This window comes from Perna viridis, chromosome 2 (assembly GCF_037379345.1).
Source record: "Perna viridis isolate PV_CMFRI_1.1 ecotype Kerala chromosome 2, ASM3737934v1, whole genome shotgun sequence".
NCBI lineage: Eukaryota > Metazoa > Mollusca > Bivalvia > Mytilida > Mytilidae > Perna > Perna viridis.
In genome coordinates, this window is record NC_142446.1 from 29,269,340 (window position 1) to 29,288,769 (window position 19,430).

Below are 19,430 nucleotides of genomic sequence, written 5' to 3' on the forward strand. Positions count from 1 at the left end.
GGTTTTCTGTCCACTGCGAAAATAGCGAAAATTGTCAGGCCGCGAAATTAATACGTTTACAGAACTTAAATCCTCTATGGATAATGATTCTGTTAGATTAGCGATATTTTTGTAAATTGTTTCGTTTGACATTTGTTTACCCTAATATATGACAACCGTTTATTTCGTTACAAAACTAAAATAATTCACTAACCATTCTATTAGAAATTATGAATGATAAATATGATTTCATTCTATCTGACATTTGATTTTGCCACAATAATCAGGTCTGAGGATATTAAGACATTTGACATGTTAGGCGAATGCCTTTGAATTGCATACAAAGAAATGAATCGCAATACAGAATGGTAATTTTATTATCCACTTGTCAACGAAAACATTTTCTTTTAAAATAGAAGTTATAAAATCATTCGGTAATTCTGTCGACAATTTGAAAATATTGAGGAGAAATTCCATGCATATAAATTGATTTGTATCCCTGAAGTGTTAATTTTGAGTAAAGCAAGCTATTTCTGCGACCTCATTTTATATCAGTTTATTTTACAACTATTTCATATTTGTTTCGCCTGAAGCCGTTTAAGACCATAGCAAGCTCCTGGACACACTCACCGAAATCTATTGTTATTTGAAAAAAAATATAACGAAGTTAAAAAAACCAAAATATTAAGTAAACATATGAACGAAGTAGAGTCTATTCCTTTTTATGCCTTATTTCATACATAAGTTTATATTGTGTGTACTTACATTATATAATTCCACTCAGTACTGTGGAATGTATATTATCATTTAAGAAAATAACTATACACGATAGCGTTTATATGAAAACACTGTAGACAAAAATTATGGAACATGTTTTTACAGTGAAACTAAGTCAATCGACTAAATATTTGATTTATTATACTTTGTTTGATGAAATAAAAACGAAAAATACACCATGTTCATTTCAATTAAAATACATGTACTATTTTTTGTCTCGTATTCACTGTATCAATAATCGTGTTTCGTTTCATTTGTTCGTCAAAAGTAACAAGACTAGTAATGTCAAGTCCGATGTAAACTCAATGATAACCGACAAACAAAGATCCGCCCGGATGTATTTTTTCACGGCTTATTGATTGTCTCTTTTGACATGAAAATCTAAATTGTTCTTTCATTGAAAAGAATCTTCAATGACAATGTGAAATTAAGCATTATCGTAACCAGAAGCGATTGTGAGAAGTATACTTTCAATAGTGATTTTATTAATTGATTTTAGTTTTCTTTTCCCTTAATAGAAATTTTAGCTAAAGAAAACAAAACTAATCAGATTTTACTCATAAAGCATAGTGCTTAGAGTGAAGGACAGCAAAAATAAAACTGTGATTATCTGTATAACTGTATAAGATTTCATCAAAATGCTTTGAGATAAGATACGCTTTGGGCAGTTTGCTATGATTTAAGGCAGATGTATTTGACATAATCCACAAAACTACAATATCCAACATCTACTTTTGTAAAAATCGACGTATAGCCCGAAACATATTTTGACATAACAATAACTACTGCCCAGAGAAAGAAGATATAAGATGCTGAGGTGACCGAATGATTTATCTTTGGAACGACTTGACTACGATAAAAATGCCACGATTGATTTATTGACTGATTTGGTTAGCTTTGGTGTGGGTCATGTAATATAACCTGTAATATAAATTGCTGAAGCATGATCGGAACATACATATACCAGTTTTAAAACACCTTAAGTGCTTTCCACATTAAAATTAGTACTTAACTAATGTTTCAATATTAGCTTTAACAAATTTTGTATTGTTTGAATTGTCTTAATAATGTTATTAAATCTGTAATAATAATGCCTTTCTTCATCTAATGTATTTTAAAAGGTTTTTGTCCATGCACTTGGACTGTACGCCAGGCTTTGTTTTAAGATTAGTAATTTAATTTGGTTTTCTTGGACTCATTCATTATGTCCTATCTGTGCAGTGAGTTATTTCTGGTATGCATTATCAATCATATGTGTTATTCCTTCAAGTTATTTCTGTTGTCCTGTCTCCGTATTGTGATGCATGGTTATGCCATCGTTACATTATTTTTGAACAGTTACTTATCATCTGAATTAAAAAATAGTTATTTAGAATTAAAAGGAAACTCTTGTCGTCTACAAAACGTAGGCTTGAAGTTTTTAAAAAGTCACGAACTCTATCAGTTTAACCAGTATATTAAGTTAAATACGTTTGTCGTAAACACTTAAATTCACAGAAAGTCACAGCTTTTATACCATATGTAGTAAATTCCATTCTCATTCCCATCATGTCTTATTTGATAATTGGGTATACTTAAATGAAGTCAAGTAAAAAAAAATTAAAGTGTACAAAATCTAGTCAACACAACACCATCTAGTACTGAGAGAGAATTATTTTGTAAAATGATTGAACGATTGTCTGTGGGGACATGTTGTGATTGTGATTGCATGGATGTTAACATTAGATCTCAAGAGATATAGTCAAGTAAAGTAAATATTACATTAAGTTGAAAATATAAAGTTGTTTAAAAATCCCAACGAAAGTATGAATCGTTTAAAAACGAATTTGGACAACAAATGTTGAATCCTCGGTCTCTAAACCTACATTAAATCGCAATTCTCTGTAAAATAGGTATCTAAGAAAGACGGTAGATCTGTAAATTTTACTGACTATCAATTCACTTCGTAGACAACATTTGGTAAATAAATAATGTTTGATCATGAAACTGATTTGCCAACATAAATATTTCATTAAACAAACAAGTTAATTACTCATTCTTTAATCACATAATTGAAACAAAAAAAAAAACAAAACAAAAAAACGCAAAGGCCGTTCATGGCGTAAAAAAGTCCAAGGGAGTTTGGAATTTGACAAAATTGCTTATTTTCACACCTTCCACCTTCGATTGGTCGATGGATTAAAAGTGATTAGACTTTAAACAGTAATTGGGTCTAAATGAAAACCGAAAAAACTCAAATTTTATTAATACCAAGTATTACTATATTTCTTCTTAGTATTTAAGTAATTAATAATTTTTACTTCCTGCTTTAGAGGAATATAATTTTAGAGTCACTAACCTTCTACTTGCAATTCCAGTTTTGGTTAATGTACCGAATACATTTCTCCTATATGTTAAACTAATACAACACAGGGAAACACAAATATGTATGTAAGGAGACAAATTTTAGTTCGCCTGGGTGATGTCGGATCAAGTGAATCCTATATGAAATGAGTTCTGATGATTTCTCTATTTGATTTAAAACAATATGGAATTAAATAGTTGCCAAGAGAAACAATGAATTTTGAATCATGTGTCATTATTCATCTAAAGATCTGACAGTTCTGCTACACTATTAGTCAAATAAAGTGTATTTGCAAAATGACACTACTCTGTTTTATCGACTCATTTAAGTTAAACAGATTTTCAAAACATGTCATACTGACTGCTATACATTATTAACCAAATATTGAACATTTCAATCAATTTATATGATGTTTGAATAACGTTCTAAACTTTAATTAAAATACACATCGATTTCGTTACTTGTACCCCGGGTTTTGCATGTTCACTTTATATAAATTTAATATTGAATAAATGCGAGTGGAAATCGAAATTATTGTGAATGCACTCAAAGTGAGTTGTTTTCTTTTAGCTTTATATTGAAGAGTTTAAAGAGCGCGAGTCTTTTTATTTATTTATTTATTTATTTATTTATTTATTTTGTTTACAGCGCCATTTTAGTCTTATTAAGGAATAGTTAAATACTCAATTCTTTATATAGGCATTTGAATCTTACATGATATATGTAAGTGTATGACCACTATTTTTTTTATTTAAGGACAGTACATTTTTTGTTCTTTATATGATGAGTATTATTTAAATACAAAAAAAAATAAAATAAAATAAAAACTAAGTCAGTGCGAATGGAAATACTACAATTGGCCGATGAGAAACATACATTCAATCACAGCTTGATATATTAATTAAAAAAAAATCGTCGCTCTCCACCTTATTCTGTTATGTTTTTAGTCATTCATTTTTTGAGTTAAAAAAATTGGATTTTTGCATACATAAAACATTAATTAATAGTATTCCTAAACACACTGACAAAGATAAGCTTGATTTCATTGAGAATTATATGGAAAAAAGTTACATACCTTAAAGTATATATCAAGCCTAGATATATTGTGAAAAAGGCTGTCGAAATGTTCATTGTAAAAATACGTTCTGTTCCGAAGATCTTAGGAAATGAAACATTTCTGGAAAGGACTCTTTTATAAACAAATGAAACTGTGTATCTATTGGTTGACTGTCAATCAAATTAGATACTAACCATATTTGTATGAACTAACACTCCCACAAGCATGCTCGTTATGCTGTAACTAACGATTTTGTCATCACAATCTTAATTAATCTCATCTCATGGGGCCAATTGAGAGGGACGCATAAAATAACTTCGAATTACTATCCTACTACATACGAATGATTTTTTTTTCAAATAGAGTTTTTGCAGCATTGAGTTATTTATGTAGCATCCTTGCATCAACATTTTATTCCCATTTTAGGGAACTGAATTTAACAAAAAATGATCGTTTATAATTTCAAATGACAATATAAAGAGGAATCGTTATTTTTCTTGTATTTTTCATGAACCAGCATATGGAACAAGGTTTTCAGTTTTAATACTTAAGGTATTTCATGTGTACTAAAATGTTGAAGCGGGTTCCCTCTTCCACAGTTTTAGTGTTATGTCATTGACTTCTATCTCAAATAAGATATAAGAAAAGCATGTTGTTGTAACTTTTATGAATAATGATTTACGAGATGATATAAGTTTAAAACTGTCAATAAATCATTTTCGTGCGGCATCTTCCCCATCGCCCACACTCCCTACGTCTACGCATGTCATGAAACGAAGTACATTCTTACTTAATTTGAATTTAGGAATTATGAAATGTCTACATTGCTATTAAATTTAGTTTCTGGAATGATGAAGGAAATACGCATTAGTTAACACGGAGAATTGCTGAAGCTTCATAGTCAGATATCTGTCTTTTTAAAGGACTTTTAAGCTGTTTGTTGTACTTTTTGTGGTAACCAGCTCATGCATGCTCATTATATGTTAATAACGTACTTGATAATGACATGCATTCTAGTTGCACGATCATGACAATTTCGTTGATTATCTACAGATAACATATCGATAATCTGCATGCCATATTAACTTTGAACTTCACTGAGGGAGCTCTGATCTTTTCATACAACTATTCTAAACCGATCGTATAAGGATTCGTTAAAAATGTTTTTTTTAAAACAAACCATTTCCCCACGTAGTCTGATACAATAATCCCTAAGATTATGATATCCGTCATTTAATGTTTATTTTTTTTGTCTGCAATCAAGTCTTAACGACTTAGTTATGTATATCAACACAGAGATGATGATCGTTTTCTGTATTCTGATGTCAATAAGCCCATCAAATACTTGACGTAAGCCGTTAATCAAATCTGAAGGGAAAAATGTAAGGGAGCAATTTATCAAATAAAATATTATTTTATAATACCTTTAAGTTTTTGATGTCGATTTTGATTTTGTTATGATTTGTTTTGATTTGTTTATTTTTTGTAAGTTGTGTATTTTTGATCTTGTTCGGTTTATTGGATGTATAATTTTTACACGCTGGAAACTTCAATCTACTATTTAATATATTTTCGAGGAAACATAATCAGAAAAGTCATAAGAACATTCCAAAATGAAGATGGAATGTAGGGCTATTATAATGCTCATAAAAAAATATGAAAGATCAAACTTAATTTTGTTAGGACTATTGAAAGGATTTTGATATAATACTTTCTAGGATTTGTGTGTGAATTTGCGCTTTAATTTTCTTCTAAAGATTTCGAACGGTTATATTGTTTGTTAGTTTAATCATTAACGGTATTTACTTACTTATGCAACATCACAAAAACATAAACAAAATGTAATGTGATTATGAAATAGTACTCGGTATTTTCTTTTGTATAACCAATTAGTACAAGGAAATGCTATACAAGATTGATGTTGCTGAATTCCACTTAACAAATCATGAACAATCAACGTGAAATATGTATCATGGTGTTCTGTATTGACGAATTATCAAAGAACGGTTAGGAAGTCTTGCATAGCTTCAGACAATATATAAATATATATATATATACATGTTCGAATATTCATCAGCCATGATTTCCAGGCAAATAATCCTGTTTAACATTTATAAACATATGTGCAACACATTTGTCGACTAATTTCAAATGTATTTCTCAAACACCTTCTTACTTGCAGTTTAAAGGTCCTATGTTTTGAATATCCTGCTTTATTCCCCGTTTGTATGAAGCAAAATATTGTCCGTATTTTGTTTACAAAAATTTACTGCAGGTATTTAATACATCTGTATACTGTTACCTAAAGAAATGCTTTTGTTAAAATTTGTGCACAAAATATTGAGAAGAAAAATACCAAATCAACAAACGACAATACAGATTTATCAGACATAGCCGAAACGTGAAAACAGGAAACAGAGGCAATCCTCATACAAAATGTAGACAACAGAATACGAAATATATATACACACTCAGTTTATTTAAGGCACGCAAGAAGGTCATTTGTTGACTGAAAATTATGCTCATTATATATTTTATTATATTATAGTATATTAACATCTTTATCGATATCGTTGTACAATCCTTTAGACTTATATATTTTTTTCGTTTGTGCTGCATCGTCATGACTCGACGATCCGATACCCATTAAGTTTGCCTGTTGGCATAATTCCTTTAGACTTTATACCTTAAATACCATGTGCTTGGCAGAAAAACAGTGACTACCAATTTCAAAATTTTTGGTGTGACTCGGCCAGGGATCGACACTGCGACCTACCACGCTGAAAGCGAGCAAATTGTTATGACTACCATAAACATCTCGTAATGACGATAACGATTAAGATTGAACACACCCCTGACTTACATACCCTTTTTGGCGGTATCCTCGCTCTACAAGAAAGATTACCTAATAATTGCATACCAGAAACGGATCAACTGTAAATTCGTTTGTCTACCCCGGACTTGACTTTTTATGAGCAACTCGGCGGGTGTTTCTAGAAAAGTAGAGGACGCTTACCCTACCGGTGCACCTGGTCCATGCTCCCAGTTTTTAGTGGAGTCCGAGTTGCTCATTTACTTTTGTTACTTTGTATATATGATTTTAGTTACTTAACGTTCTTTGTTGTGTATGCCTGTTTTCCATGTCTGGTCTTTGTCCCTGGATTACATTCTTTTGATTACCGCTATAACCTTGGTTACCTTGATTATTACTCTTTGTATACTTCAGAGCCTTAAAATATGGGAAGTTTAAAAGTTGAGATCAAAACCATCACAAAATTGTCATAAAGTTTGGATTCAAAACGGCTTGTGTCGTCCATTTTTGAGTTAAGGTCAAGATATGAAGCAGAAAAAGGTATCATTATAATTTCGAGTTAATCAGGGTGGTTTAAATGTAAATACCAAAGAACCAATATTGTAAAGTTTGATATGCTGTTCGCGTGTTTCAAGGAGTGACCTCTCATTAGCAGCATTAATTTTAAAGATCTGAATCCTAATAAAAAAAGAGTTGTATACAAAAAGTTCTCAAAACTGAAAGTATCGAAAAGAAAGCTAAATGCAGCACCAAGGAGTTCTACTATATGCAATACAATGATGAAGCCGTTGTGAAGTAATCCTTGAAATCAAGAGTAATCAGAGATAATACATGATCCATTTTATCATCATCAAAAATATTGTTCAAGATTTCTAAACAAAAGATTTTAATCTGACCAAGTCCAGAGGGTATTCAGCACTCAGTAGTCAAGATTTATCTGACCCCGAATTGTATCATGATTTATTCAACAATACAAGCAGTATTTCGAATTTCAAAATACCGGGGTACCTAAATAGAACAAGGCCTCATTCATTGTATTGCACATGGTAGAACCTATTTGTGATGGATGATGCTGATGTTACTCAAACACGTGTACAGTATCTTGAAATTTGCACTATTGATATGATTGGTATTTTTATATCTAACAATAAAAGTACTCGTTCAACATTTCTTGATTTGTATATAATGCTAGAAAATGACACCCGTCATACTAAAATTCAATACTAAGGAGATGATTTTGATTTTCCTATTGTGAATTTTCCACTTCTAGGTATTTATATTCCTGAGCACCCTCCTACAGTTTCCACATTTCAGAACTAGTCCGTTTTGCTCGCATTTTTTTTTGTGTAACCAAATGACATTATCAATAATAATTAATTATTTATAACAGATTATAAATTACCGTTCATGTGCAGTAATATACAAGCTTCCGCTTCCCCAGCACATATTGTTTATATTTTTTGGTTGTTATGGATGCAACCAGAGCTAGAAGCCACTATTCTGACTTCTAAATGTTCAATCGTTTCCTGAAAGACTAGGTTATAAAAAGTCATCTCAAATGCTGCATGAAAATGTTTAATTTCCTATTTTTTCCTATATCATAATAACAGCGGGATGTTGAGCGCACTATAATCCACCATTTTCTTAGGAATTGCCATGACTAATGCTGTTGTTTCCGAATTTAGTTTTTCCTTGATATTGCAATTTGTCATATGAACTTTCCTCCTTTTGACTATACATTCAACTATTGCCTAGAGTTTGTCGGAGAGTGGCGCACAGTTTGTTCCCATAGTTACTTTGGTAGTTTGTTAAAATACTTGTCTCGACACATGTCGTGTTGACACGGAAAACCAACATGTTAACAGCATCAGACTTGGAGTATGCTTGTTTTTTTTCACAAACTTAATTCTTTTTACTAAGTAAAAGAAGACCGGATTTTTTTTGAAATTCAAGAATTTGGATGTTCTGTTTTGTCTAACTTTTCGTTACTTTTGGAAACTTTCGATCATCTAAAAGTTCGGATGAATTCTTTCATATGCACAAAGACGTGAAAAGGTCACAGACAATTTTGAGCATTTAGTTTGAAAATTAAAAAAAAAACACATAATAACTTAAAATGCAATTTGGCATTGAAACATTATGTTACGTGCAATTTTGTTGAAATATATTGAAAGAGAGAATCTTGTTACTTAACTGCTTGATTCAGGCGTTGACAAATAAAATTAGTGACATTCGGAAGAAAACGCATAAAAACTCCATAACGTCTTTTTACCATTGATTAATTTGCTTTACTTAGTTGTTCCACTCTGAGATCCTGAAAGACGCGACATATACTGGTTCTTTTCAAGCTGCCTTTCTAAGTGAGCATTTATTGTATATACTTACAAGTAAAATGCAACGATATAACTTAAAAGAGATGCCAGAGATGATTAGAAGTTTTCAAAAAGTTGAAGGGTTCATATCAAAATTGTATTTTTTGGAAACATATTTTCATGGAAATTTTTTTTTGCAGTATATAGGCAAAATAATGACAATACATACATCACAGAATACTCAAAAAAGAACTCAACAGAGATTTTTTCCGAGGACTCTTAACCTCATACATACTCATGTCAAATTGCAGTGCTAATATCTTTTTTTTTAAATCATATTAAAGGTTGTTAATGACTTTGAGTGTCATTGTTTTCAACATTTGATTTGTAATGTATACCGTTTAAGTCTCTTTTATTTATTTGGTTTGTTCCTAAACAAACTGATATTTGTGAAAGCGTTAAACGTCATAGCTTACTTATGTGGTTAATAATATTAGCACTCTTGTCTAGAATTATTAGCGAATTGTATTTTTTCATTACGGCTGAACTTTATTTCCCTGTTATATCAATTCAACATCATTGTTAACTAAATAATTATCTGACTGTAATAATGGTGTTTCAATATACGTGTGAATAATTCGTTGGTTCGTAGCAGCTATGAAATAATGATGACAATGAAAGCAATAATAACTCCATGATACCTACGCATGGTGTTTTAAGATTCTATGTATGAAAGCGTCAGACTTCATGTAATTAATGTGTTAGAGTTAACGGATGTGCATGTTCGATAAAAAAAATAATGGAAGCAAACTGATTGGATTCTTATTTGGGGTTTGATTTTTATTTCCAGAATCAGAATTTGTGATAAGCTAACAAATCCAAGACAAGAGAAATTTATCAACAAAAATAAAACACCAGACAACTGATAAATTTGCAAAGTGTAAAATAAAATATCGGTTAAGAAAATTTCAACGAAAATTAATCCATGGCAATATTTTTAACCGATACAAATCAAATGTTACACAGACTTTACTTCATTTTGCCCAGATATCAGTCCTTGGTTAAAAAATACTCAGTTTCTTCTAAAACAATGAGTAATGATTGATTTTTGTAAATTATTCTTTGTGCTGATGTGACAACTGATTTACCGACTATGGCACTATAGCATACCAATGCTACTTAATCACATTCACGTAGCAATTGAACATGGAGGTGTGACGCGTTGTAAAACCTAGATTTCGTTTGATATGCTGTGTGGTGGACGTGTTTCAACAAACGGTCGGCATTCCAATGGGGACAAATTGTGCTCCTATACTTGCTGACCTATTCCTTCACTTTTATGCGGCTGACTTTATAACTGATCTGATCAGAAAGAAAGAATATTGTTTAGCTAGATCCTTCAATCTCAGTTTCCGCTATATAGATGACGTGTTATCTTTAAACAATCCTAATTTCGGGGATTTGATACATCGCATCTACCCAAAAGATCTTGAGATAAAAGATACCACAGACACTGTGAAGTCAGCCTCATATCTTGACCTACACTTAGAAATCGATGGTAAAGGAAAACTATTGACCAAACTTTACGACAAACGTGATGACTTTTCATTCAGAATTGTCAACTTTCCTTTCATCTGTGGCAACATCCCTTCGGCTCCTGCGTATGGAGTATTCATATCACAACTCATACGTTATGCCAGAGCTTGCCGAAACTACGCAGATTTTTTGTATCGCGGTAGAACTCTAACAAATAGGCTTCTGGAACAGGGTTATGTTGCTACAAGATTGAAGTCATCACTACAGAAGTTTTATGGTCGTCATCATGAACTCGTGGATCGTTATGGTGTATCCATCAATACCATGAAAACTGATTTATTCAACGGGTCATAGTTTTCCTTTCCTCGTTTGTCTACCCCGGACTTGACTTTTTATGAGCAACTTGGCGGGTGTTTCTAGAAAAGCAGAGGACGCTTACCCTACCGGTGCACCTGGGACATGCTCCCAGTTTTTAGTGGAGTCCGAGTTGCTCATTTACTTTTGTTACTTTGTATGTATGATTTTAGTTACTTTATGTTATTTGTTGTGTATGACTGTTTTCCATGGCTGGTCTTTGTCCCTGGATTACATTCTTTTGATTACCGCTATAACCTTGGTTCCCTTGATTACTCTTTCAATATCCATAGGAAGACGGGGGCTCGAGTAATTAAACTTGAATCCATGTTCTAATCCGTTAATTAGTTTTATAGTCGTTTCGGGGTCAGGGTAATTAACAAGTGTCCTTTTAACCTGGGAGACCTTGATTGGTGAACTACCCAAGGCATATAATTGGCCATTTCCTGAAACAAATTCAGTTATTATTTACCAATCGTGCATATTAAACCAAAACATAAGCATATATTTGAAGAAAACATTAAAAAAATAGACCCTATATGAACTGAATTGTTGTGACTTGCTTTTGTTCATTTTGTTCACTCGTATCTATTTGAATCTACAATTTATGTAAGCGTGAGGTCCATTGCATTTGCTATATTTGTATGTGAATTTGCATGCTCTCCCGTATTCACATTTTTGACCTTTGTTGTAATTTTTTTCATGGTATGTTCATTGATTGGCGATCGTTTAACTGGTCATCGATGCGTGAATAAAGTGTGTGATTAAATGAGTTTGAGTTTGAATATTTTGTCGACTGGTGCCCAAAGTTTTGAGTAGATGTAACATTTGGTGTATATACAAATAGCATCCACAACTTTATATCGACCACATCCCATGAAGAAGCCGGATTGCGTTATTTTCACAATCAAAATTGCTCGTTATATTGGACCCACCCTATGTTAACACCCTAGCTGCTGCGAGTCTCACAGTGTCCATGTATTTAAAGAACTCTGATCCTTTATTAGGCCATTTTTCTAGCATAATACTAGCATATATCATGAATGCTGAAGACCAGACATGGATAATTTTAATGGGCTGAGATGACTTACGGACAACATACCGTCCCGGCTTGAAAGATCACCATCGAATTGTCCCCGCTTGTTGTACTCTTTGTTGGACTTAAGGAGAAGACTTAGATCAATATATGCTCCGCTCCAAGCCGTTTCTTTTATTTTTAATGGGATATGAGATGAGATCGAATTAAAAAGCTTGTAATCGGGATTGGCACATCATTTGAATTGAGACCCGTGTTAATATTTGGAGTATGACCCCCGTATCATTTGTTTGGGGCGTCTTTGTATGTGTCAAAATTAAGGGCAAACGTACCATTGTTTTGTTGGGAAGCTATCCCACTGGAGCTGGGCGTGGGTACAGGTGGTGCGTCGGCGGCGGGCTGTGACCAACATCATGTTAAAGGGATGTTTCCGCTGTCGCCAAAGATCCTGTCCTGCATGGTGCCGGAAGTGTCGAGCTGTCAGCATTTACATCCTTGTTTGTAGTTTGTCCAACGATGGGAGGTGACTGCTGTGGGGCAACTGTTTTGTCCGGGTTGGAGTGTTGCTGATTCTTCTGTGACTGTGAATTTGCTGAAGCTGTCGTTTGCCGTCTTCGGGCCTTCTGTTGTGGTTCTGTAGTATAAGCGACCTTCTTTGCGGGGGGGGGGGGGGGGGGGGGGGAGGTGTTCCGTTTTCTTTCCTGAGGTTTCATGGTGTAGATGTTTCGCCAAACTTCAGATTGTCAACGATTTTTCGATGTGATTTGAATCAAAGAAGAGGTGTGTGATGTATAAATTTTGGGGTTTGGAATCAATCCGGATGAGAAACGAATTTCCGTAACGTTAGCTTTCATTGAATTGGTTTATCTAAAATAGCGATTAACCGTATTATTGTACTATACTTTCATTGGATTTTCGGACTGTGCTTGAGAAATGTAGTTTTATCGTCCAGAAAAAAAATTCTTAAGATCATCTTATGCATAAAAATCTTCATTTATAGTCAGCACAATGCCTGAGTTCGCTATTACTGAAATATTTTTTTCATTGTTCGCCTCTTTTAAGAAAGCTCACATAACTTTTGTTGATGAATTCTAGCAGTATCACACGCCTGAAAAGAAATGAAAGTCTTGATAAGTGCTTAAAGAAACCAATATTGTATTTTATTTAATTCTACTTTAGGGTTCAGTAGGGAAAAGAACTTCAACAAAATTCATAAATGAATAAAAAAAAAATAAAAGAACTATGAATTCTTGTTCAGTTGACTTTTGACGACCATTCGCTGTGAATTGATTTAATCAGTTGTGCTGATCATGAGCCATAATAGTTGTAATGAATACTTTTTGTATCTTTATTCCAGTACGTTTAGTGTTTATATCAGACAAGATCGCTAGATCGAACGAATGCCTTTCGAGGTATTATGCCTAATTTGTAACGCATATAATAATTTTCATTTCTTCTCATTGATTGGTACAATTATTCATATTCAAGAATACCTCCTTGAGGAATGTGTCAGACATGCATGATCAGCAAGCAAAAATAGAGAACTTACTTTCTTTTCTTCAAATATGTACATTGATATGATATTTTCACAAGTCTAGACACTATATCTAGAGACGCTGCTCGAATAGAAAGGACAATGCCTGCGTCGCTGTTAGTATTAATTGTAATAAGACGTAAAAATCAAAATATTTGAGAATACTATTACAAAAATGTTCATAAGTATTAATTTGTTAGTAGTTTGTTAACATGGAGAGGAAACATATTTTTTCTATGTCCTTATGAGTACGATTTTCAGAATACTTGTAATATATAATTAAAAGTTCAGACTGGACTATGATATTTAAAAAAAAAAAAAAATAATCACACGACATAGAAAGTAAACAAAAATTATTCATTTTCCCACTTCCTTGACAAAACATGTTGCAAATTTGAATATTATGCATGTAATGCTATTAGTAGACAACCTTCACAGAATAAAAGTGCCCCATGGGATTTCCATTAAAACTGGAGATCGAGTTTTCATTAATGGGGAAATATTGGTTCAAATAATAACCTTCGTCGATTAGGCGACTATTACTAAAACTTTATTACTTCGCTAGCGAGTCTTAATAGTAAACTGGCATATTTCTGATTGTTTAATAGTTCTCTTATTATCCATTTCAATTATAAACTGGAACTGAATGGTAGAAATTGGCGTACTTAAATATCAGTGTGTGACAACTGAATCTTTACTGAACATACAATATCAGAAATTTTAAACAAGCTGTAAAACTCCATCTTCTGATTAAAATTTGTAAAATGTAATATAAAATGCATATATGAATTCAATCAGAAAACTCTGGGGGATGAACTACTCTATTAGGTTTTATATGACTTGATATACCCCGCTTGCGTCGTTAATGAAAAAAGGTTTTTTTTGACATATTTTGAAATAATTTTGAATCATCTAGCAAATGACCTTATCATAAGTATGAATTATCTTGCAACAACAAAAAATTAGAAATATTATTGCTACTTATGGGATCAAATGGGACTAACAAATTTCCATTTCATAAGATATCAGTCATATTTTACATTTATTTTGTATCTCTAGCATAGGACTAACAAACCTCCACTTGATAAGTTATCATTCATATTTTATATTTATTTTGTTACTACTAGTCAAGTAATAATTTTACAATTACGCAATCTATTAAGCGAAAAAAGATTTATATATTATATTCTTAAAGCAAAGGAGAAAAATCGTTTGATCTCCACCTCGGTACATAAGTACAAGTACAAATATCTGCAATTTCCAAGAAAACATGGTATCAAATGACGTAGTAGCAATACAGATGGGAAAATTGTCGGACAAGGCTTACCGGAATCATTAAAAGGACATAGGGGACATTATACGTTAAACCAATCTTATAACACAAACGAATTTAAAACCAAATACACAAAAAAATAAGCAACATGAACCCAATTAAAATCGGGGAAGGGGATGAATTCAGGTGTTCTGGAATGATGAGCAAATCCATCATATGTCAAGACACTCGGCATGATGTTCGTTTAAGGTCAATTCTGATGACAGGATAAGGAAGAGTATGGAGGTCTATAGTCATATTGAAAGAGTAATCAAAGGAACCGAGATTCTAGGGTAAATCAGAATAATGTAATCCAGAGACAAAGACCAGACATGGAAAACAGACACACACAACAAAGAACATAAAATAACCAAAATAACCAATACAAGGTAACAAAAGTAAATAAGCAACTTGGACGCCACTAAAACTGGGAGAATGTGCCAGGTGCACCGGTAGGGTAAGCGTCCTCTTCTTTTCTAGGAACACCCGCCGAGGTGTTCATAAAAAAGTCAAGTCCAGAGTAGAACGAGGAAAAGAAAACTGTGACATGTTTAACAAATCACTTTTCATGGGGCAGATGGATACACCGTAACGATCCACGAGTTTATGATGATGACCATAAAACTTCTTCAGTGAATACTTCAATCTTTTATCTTTTAGCAACATAACCGTGTTCTAGAAGCCTAATTATAAGAAATCTAGGGCGATACAAAAAAGTCTGTGTAGTTACGGCAAGCTCTGGTATAACGTATGAGTTATGATATAAAAACACCATACGCATGTCCTGAAGGGATGTTGCCACAAATGAAAGGAAATTTGTAAATACGGAATGAAAAGTCATTGCGTTCATCGTATATTTTGGTCAATTGCTTTTCTTTACCATCGATCTCTAAGTGTGTGTCAAGATATGAGGCTGACTTCTCGTGTCAGTAGTATCCTTTATCTCAAGTTCTTTGGGGTAGATGCGATGTTTAAAATCCCCGAAACTAGAATTGTTTAACGATAATGCGTCATCTTTATATCGGAAACTGAGATTAAAGGATCTATTTAAACGATATTCTTTCTTTTGGATCAGATCAGCTTTAAAGTCAGCCTCATGAGAATGAAGGAATAGGTCAGCAAGTAGAGGAGCACAATTTGTTCCGATTGGAATGCCGACCGTTTGTTGAAAAACGCGTCCACTAAACAAATATATTGTTGATAAACAATTCCAACATTTTGAAGCTATCTTCTTTGGTATATTTGGAAGATAATTTGGAATTGCTTAAATGAGGAATCTCTACCAAGAACTATATATTTATATACAGGTGTACCGTCTTTTTTGGAGTAACAACGATTTATAATGTTTTTGAGTCGGGATTTTAATTAAGTATTGGGAATAGAAGTATAAAGAGTTGAAAAATCATTGGTTTTAATGCTATTGTATTCTGAGTATTATCTTGAATTGAGGGTTTACAGAAGATATTTTTGAATTTTCAGGATCCACATTGAATCAATACCACTACCGGAGTAAAAGTGTCATTGTAGGACTCCGTGAATATAGAAGTTTTAAAAGAGCTTTGGTGGTACATTTTGCGGATTCAGCTAAGTAGCGTTGTTTGTATGGATTCTTGTGGAGTTTAGGAAACCAGCACAATCACCGTCTTTGTTATAGAGACCAAAAAGATAATAGTACAGATTTATTATTTTCCACTATCTCTTCGTTAGAGTTGTGGTATCAGTATAGGTCTTATTACTGCTATTATTTTCTACTTCTACCTCTGATAATAAACATTAGATATAATATGTTTTGTAGACAAAAAACAATGTTCTTTTGGACTTTGTTAGCTGATACAACAACATATTATTCATGTATATTAGACAATGTTTCAGCTACATCGTGGTCATTGAAAACTGATATAGCATTGACACTCATTGACCTGCATAAAACTTCCCTACGTTTCAAAATTTAAGACTTCACAGCCTTCACCCACTCTGACATTGAATCAATGTCTTCTTGTTCTCGTTTTATTCATTTTCTTGTGAAGTCCTCCACTGCACCCATAAGAACTTTAGTTATAATTGAATTTATGGAGAGTGGTTCACGGTACTTGGGACCTTTAGAAAGGACCTTACAGAGAGATTCGTTTTCGATGATGCTTAAATCTCACGTAAAGACTTGACCGGGAGGACCGCATTTGAATGAGAGTATTAGCAAGAAGAATCCTCAATCTCGACGTTCTGCAATAGCCTTTTATAATTTGAAAATTTTGGTTTGTTTGTTTGTTTGTTGGGGTTTAACGTCCGAGCAGCAATATTTCAGCTATATTCAGACAATGAACATGAAATGGATGATAAAATGAACATGAAATGAAAAAAAAAAGGATGGATCACAAGGATAATAGGGTCGACAAATTTTGATTGCCACTGGAAAAAGGGGGATGGGTAAGGTCGGGCAATTTAGCCTCCTGTGGCGGAGCACAAAGGTTCCTACTCCTATCGAATACCACAGCAGGGTTCTTTAACGTGCGAGGAGCGTGGCATCTTTCCCAACACGGTGCACCACTATGGTTTGCGGTCAGGTTTTCCGTATTATAGCCTGACAACCCCAGCATGTAACACGCCAGGGGTACCCCATTCCACCACCTGGGGCACACATCCCAGTTGCTCTGTGGGCAGAGCGCCTAGCCCCCGGCTAGGTTTCTGAGCACTATTTAGTCGCCTTTTACGACAAGCTTAGCGCTGCTGCAGGCCTATTCTTTTAACACCCGGACCTGCACGGGGCGAAAATTTTGGATGCAATAGGTGAAGTATAGGAATATGAAATAATCGGTATTGATTTGTCTTTGAAATATGGGGAATTTTTTTTCGTGACGTTTTTTGTGATGTAGAATGTATACCGGTTAATTGCATCTAACGGCAGTGGAAGAAGTGATCTTTTTTCTTCATCGTGACTTTTAACACAAACTGGTTTAAAGAGTGTGGAAGTCTGTATAAAACGGACATTCCATGTCGGTCAATCAGTTGATGGTTACGTCCGTACATTTTTTTTTAAATGTGTGACTTGGATTTAAAGGCAACATATCATTGTCCTAGTGGTTTGTTTTCTAAATTTTGTAAAAAAAAAAAAAAAAAAAAGTGTTTTGTTTGCAATTTCTTGAAAAGCACATGAATTGACAAATTCCCAACACTCTTTATCCGTTTGAATGTTTTACAAATAGTTACATGTAGTTGACAACCTGGAAACTGGGAAATCAAATCATAGACTGATGTTAAAAGTTTTTTTTTCTCTTTTGAGATGAAGGTCAAGATTAGAGGAAATTCAATGTTTTTGTAGTGTTAATACTCAAGCTCTTTCAAATAAATGAGATGAAATGATAAATTTGTATTTTTAAGTGATATAACAACATGTTGATAGCGGAGGCTGAAATTAAAGGCATGTGCTAACTTCCTTTTAATGGAGTAAGTTTTGATCAAATCAGTCATAGGAATGTAGGAACATATCAGCCATTACGGATGCACAATTAGTGCACGTGATCCCTACTGTTTGTTCAAGCACTAATCCTCTAATCTCTTTATATATATTGTCCAAAGAAACAGTTCATCTTAGTTATGATTTCATCTTCTGTATTTTTGTTTTTTGTTTTAGTTCAGAAGAATGTTTGATCGACCACACGTTTGCCCCATGTGGTGGACTTGTTTTTTTTTTCAAAAGATGGTCGGCATTCCAATGCAAACAACATGTGCTCCTCTATTCGTAGACATTTACTTTACACATATAAAGCTTACTTTACTTTATAGCTGATGTTATAAGAAACAAGGAACATCTCTTTGCAAAGTCCTTTGATCTCAGTTTCCCATGTTTTTTTTCTCAGTGCAATCTTAGATTCGATGATTTTATACGTCCTGTCTACCCCAAAATAACTTAAGATAAAGGACAGTACAGACACTGTAAAGTCAGCCTCATGCCTTGACGTACTTTTATAGATCGATGTAAAGAGGAAAATCATGGCAAATCTATACGACGGGACTTCTCGTTCCGAATCGTTAACTTTTCTGTCATCTGAGACAGCATTCGTTTAGCATCTGCGTAAGACGTTTTCACATAACAACTCAGAAGTTTTACCAAAACTTGCCGAAACTACACAGATTTTTTGTACCGCGCTAGGTTTCTTAAAATAGAACAAGGTTAATCATGTTGCTACAAGTTTAAAGACATCGCTAACAAATGCTTTATTGTCGGCATTGGGAATTTCTGTATGTTAAATCGTTATCCTTTGATTATGTTCTTTTTTTTTATGACCGTTCAAATCCATGAAACCTTAATTTCTCTTTCTTTTCTTCTTACTTTGCTTATATCATTTTAACAAAAGGCGTTGTTCACGCAGTGTTTTCTGC

At 33.3% G+C, this 19,430-nt stretch overlaps 1 protein-coding gene across 1 annotated transcript in view; it reads right to left on the reverse strand.

Annotated features, from left to right (window-relative positions):
• The window catches only part of LOC148624530 (uncharacterized), a 30,680-nt gene extending 26,348 nt beyond the window's left edge, over nucleotides 1–4,332 (reverse strand). The window contains exon 1 of the mRNA XM_088567190.1: nucleotides 4,176–4,332. Within this exon, the coding sequence (XP_088423316.1) occupies nucleotides 4,176–4,231 (56 nt within the window). The 5' untranslated portion in view covers nucleotides 4,232–4,332. The remainder of the gene's footprint in view (nucleotides 1–4,175) is intronic.
• Nucleotides 4,333–19,430: the final 15,098 nt, after the last annotated feature.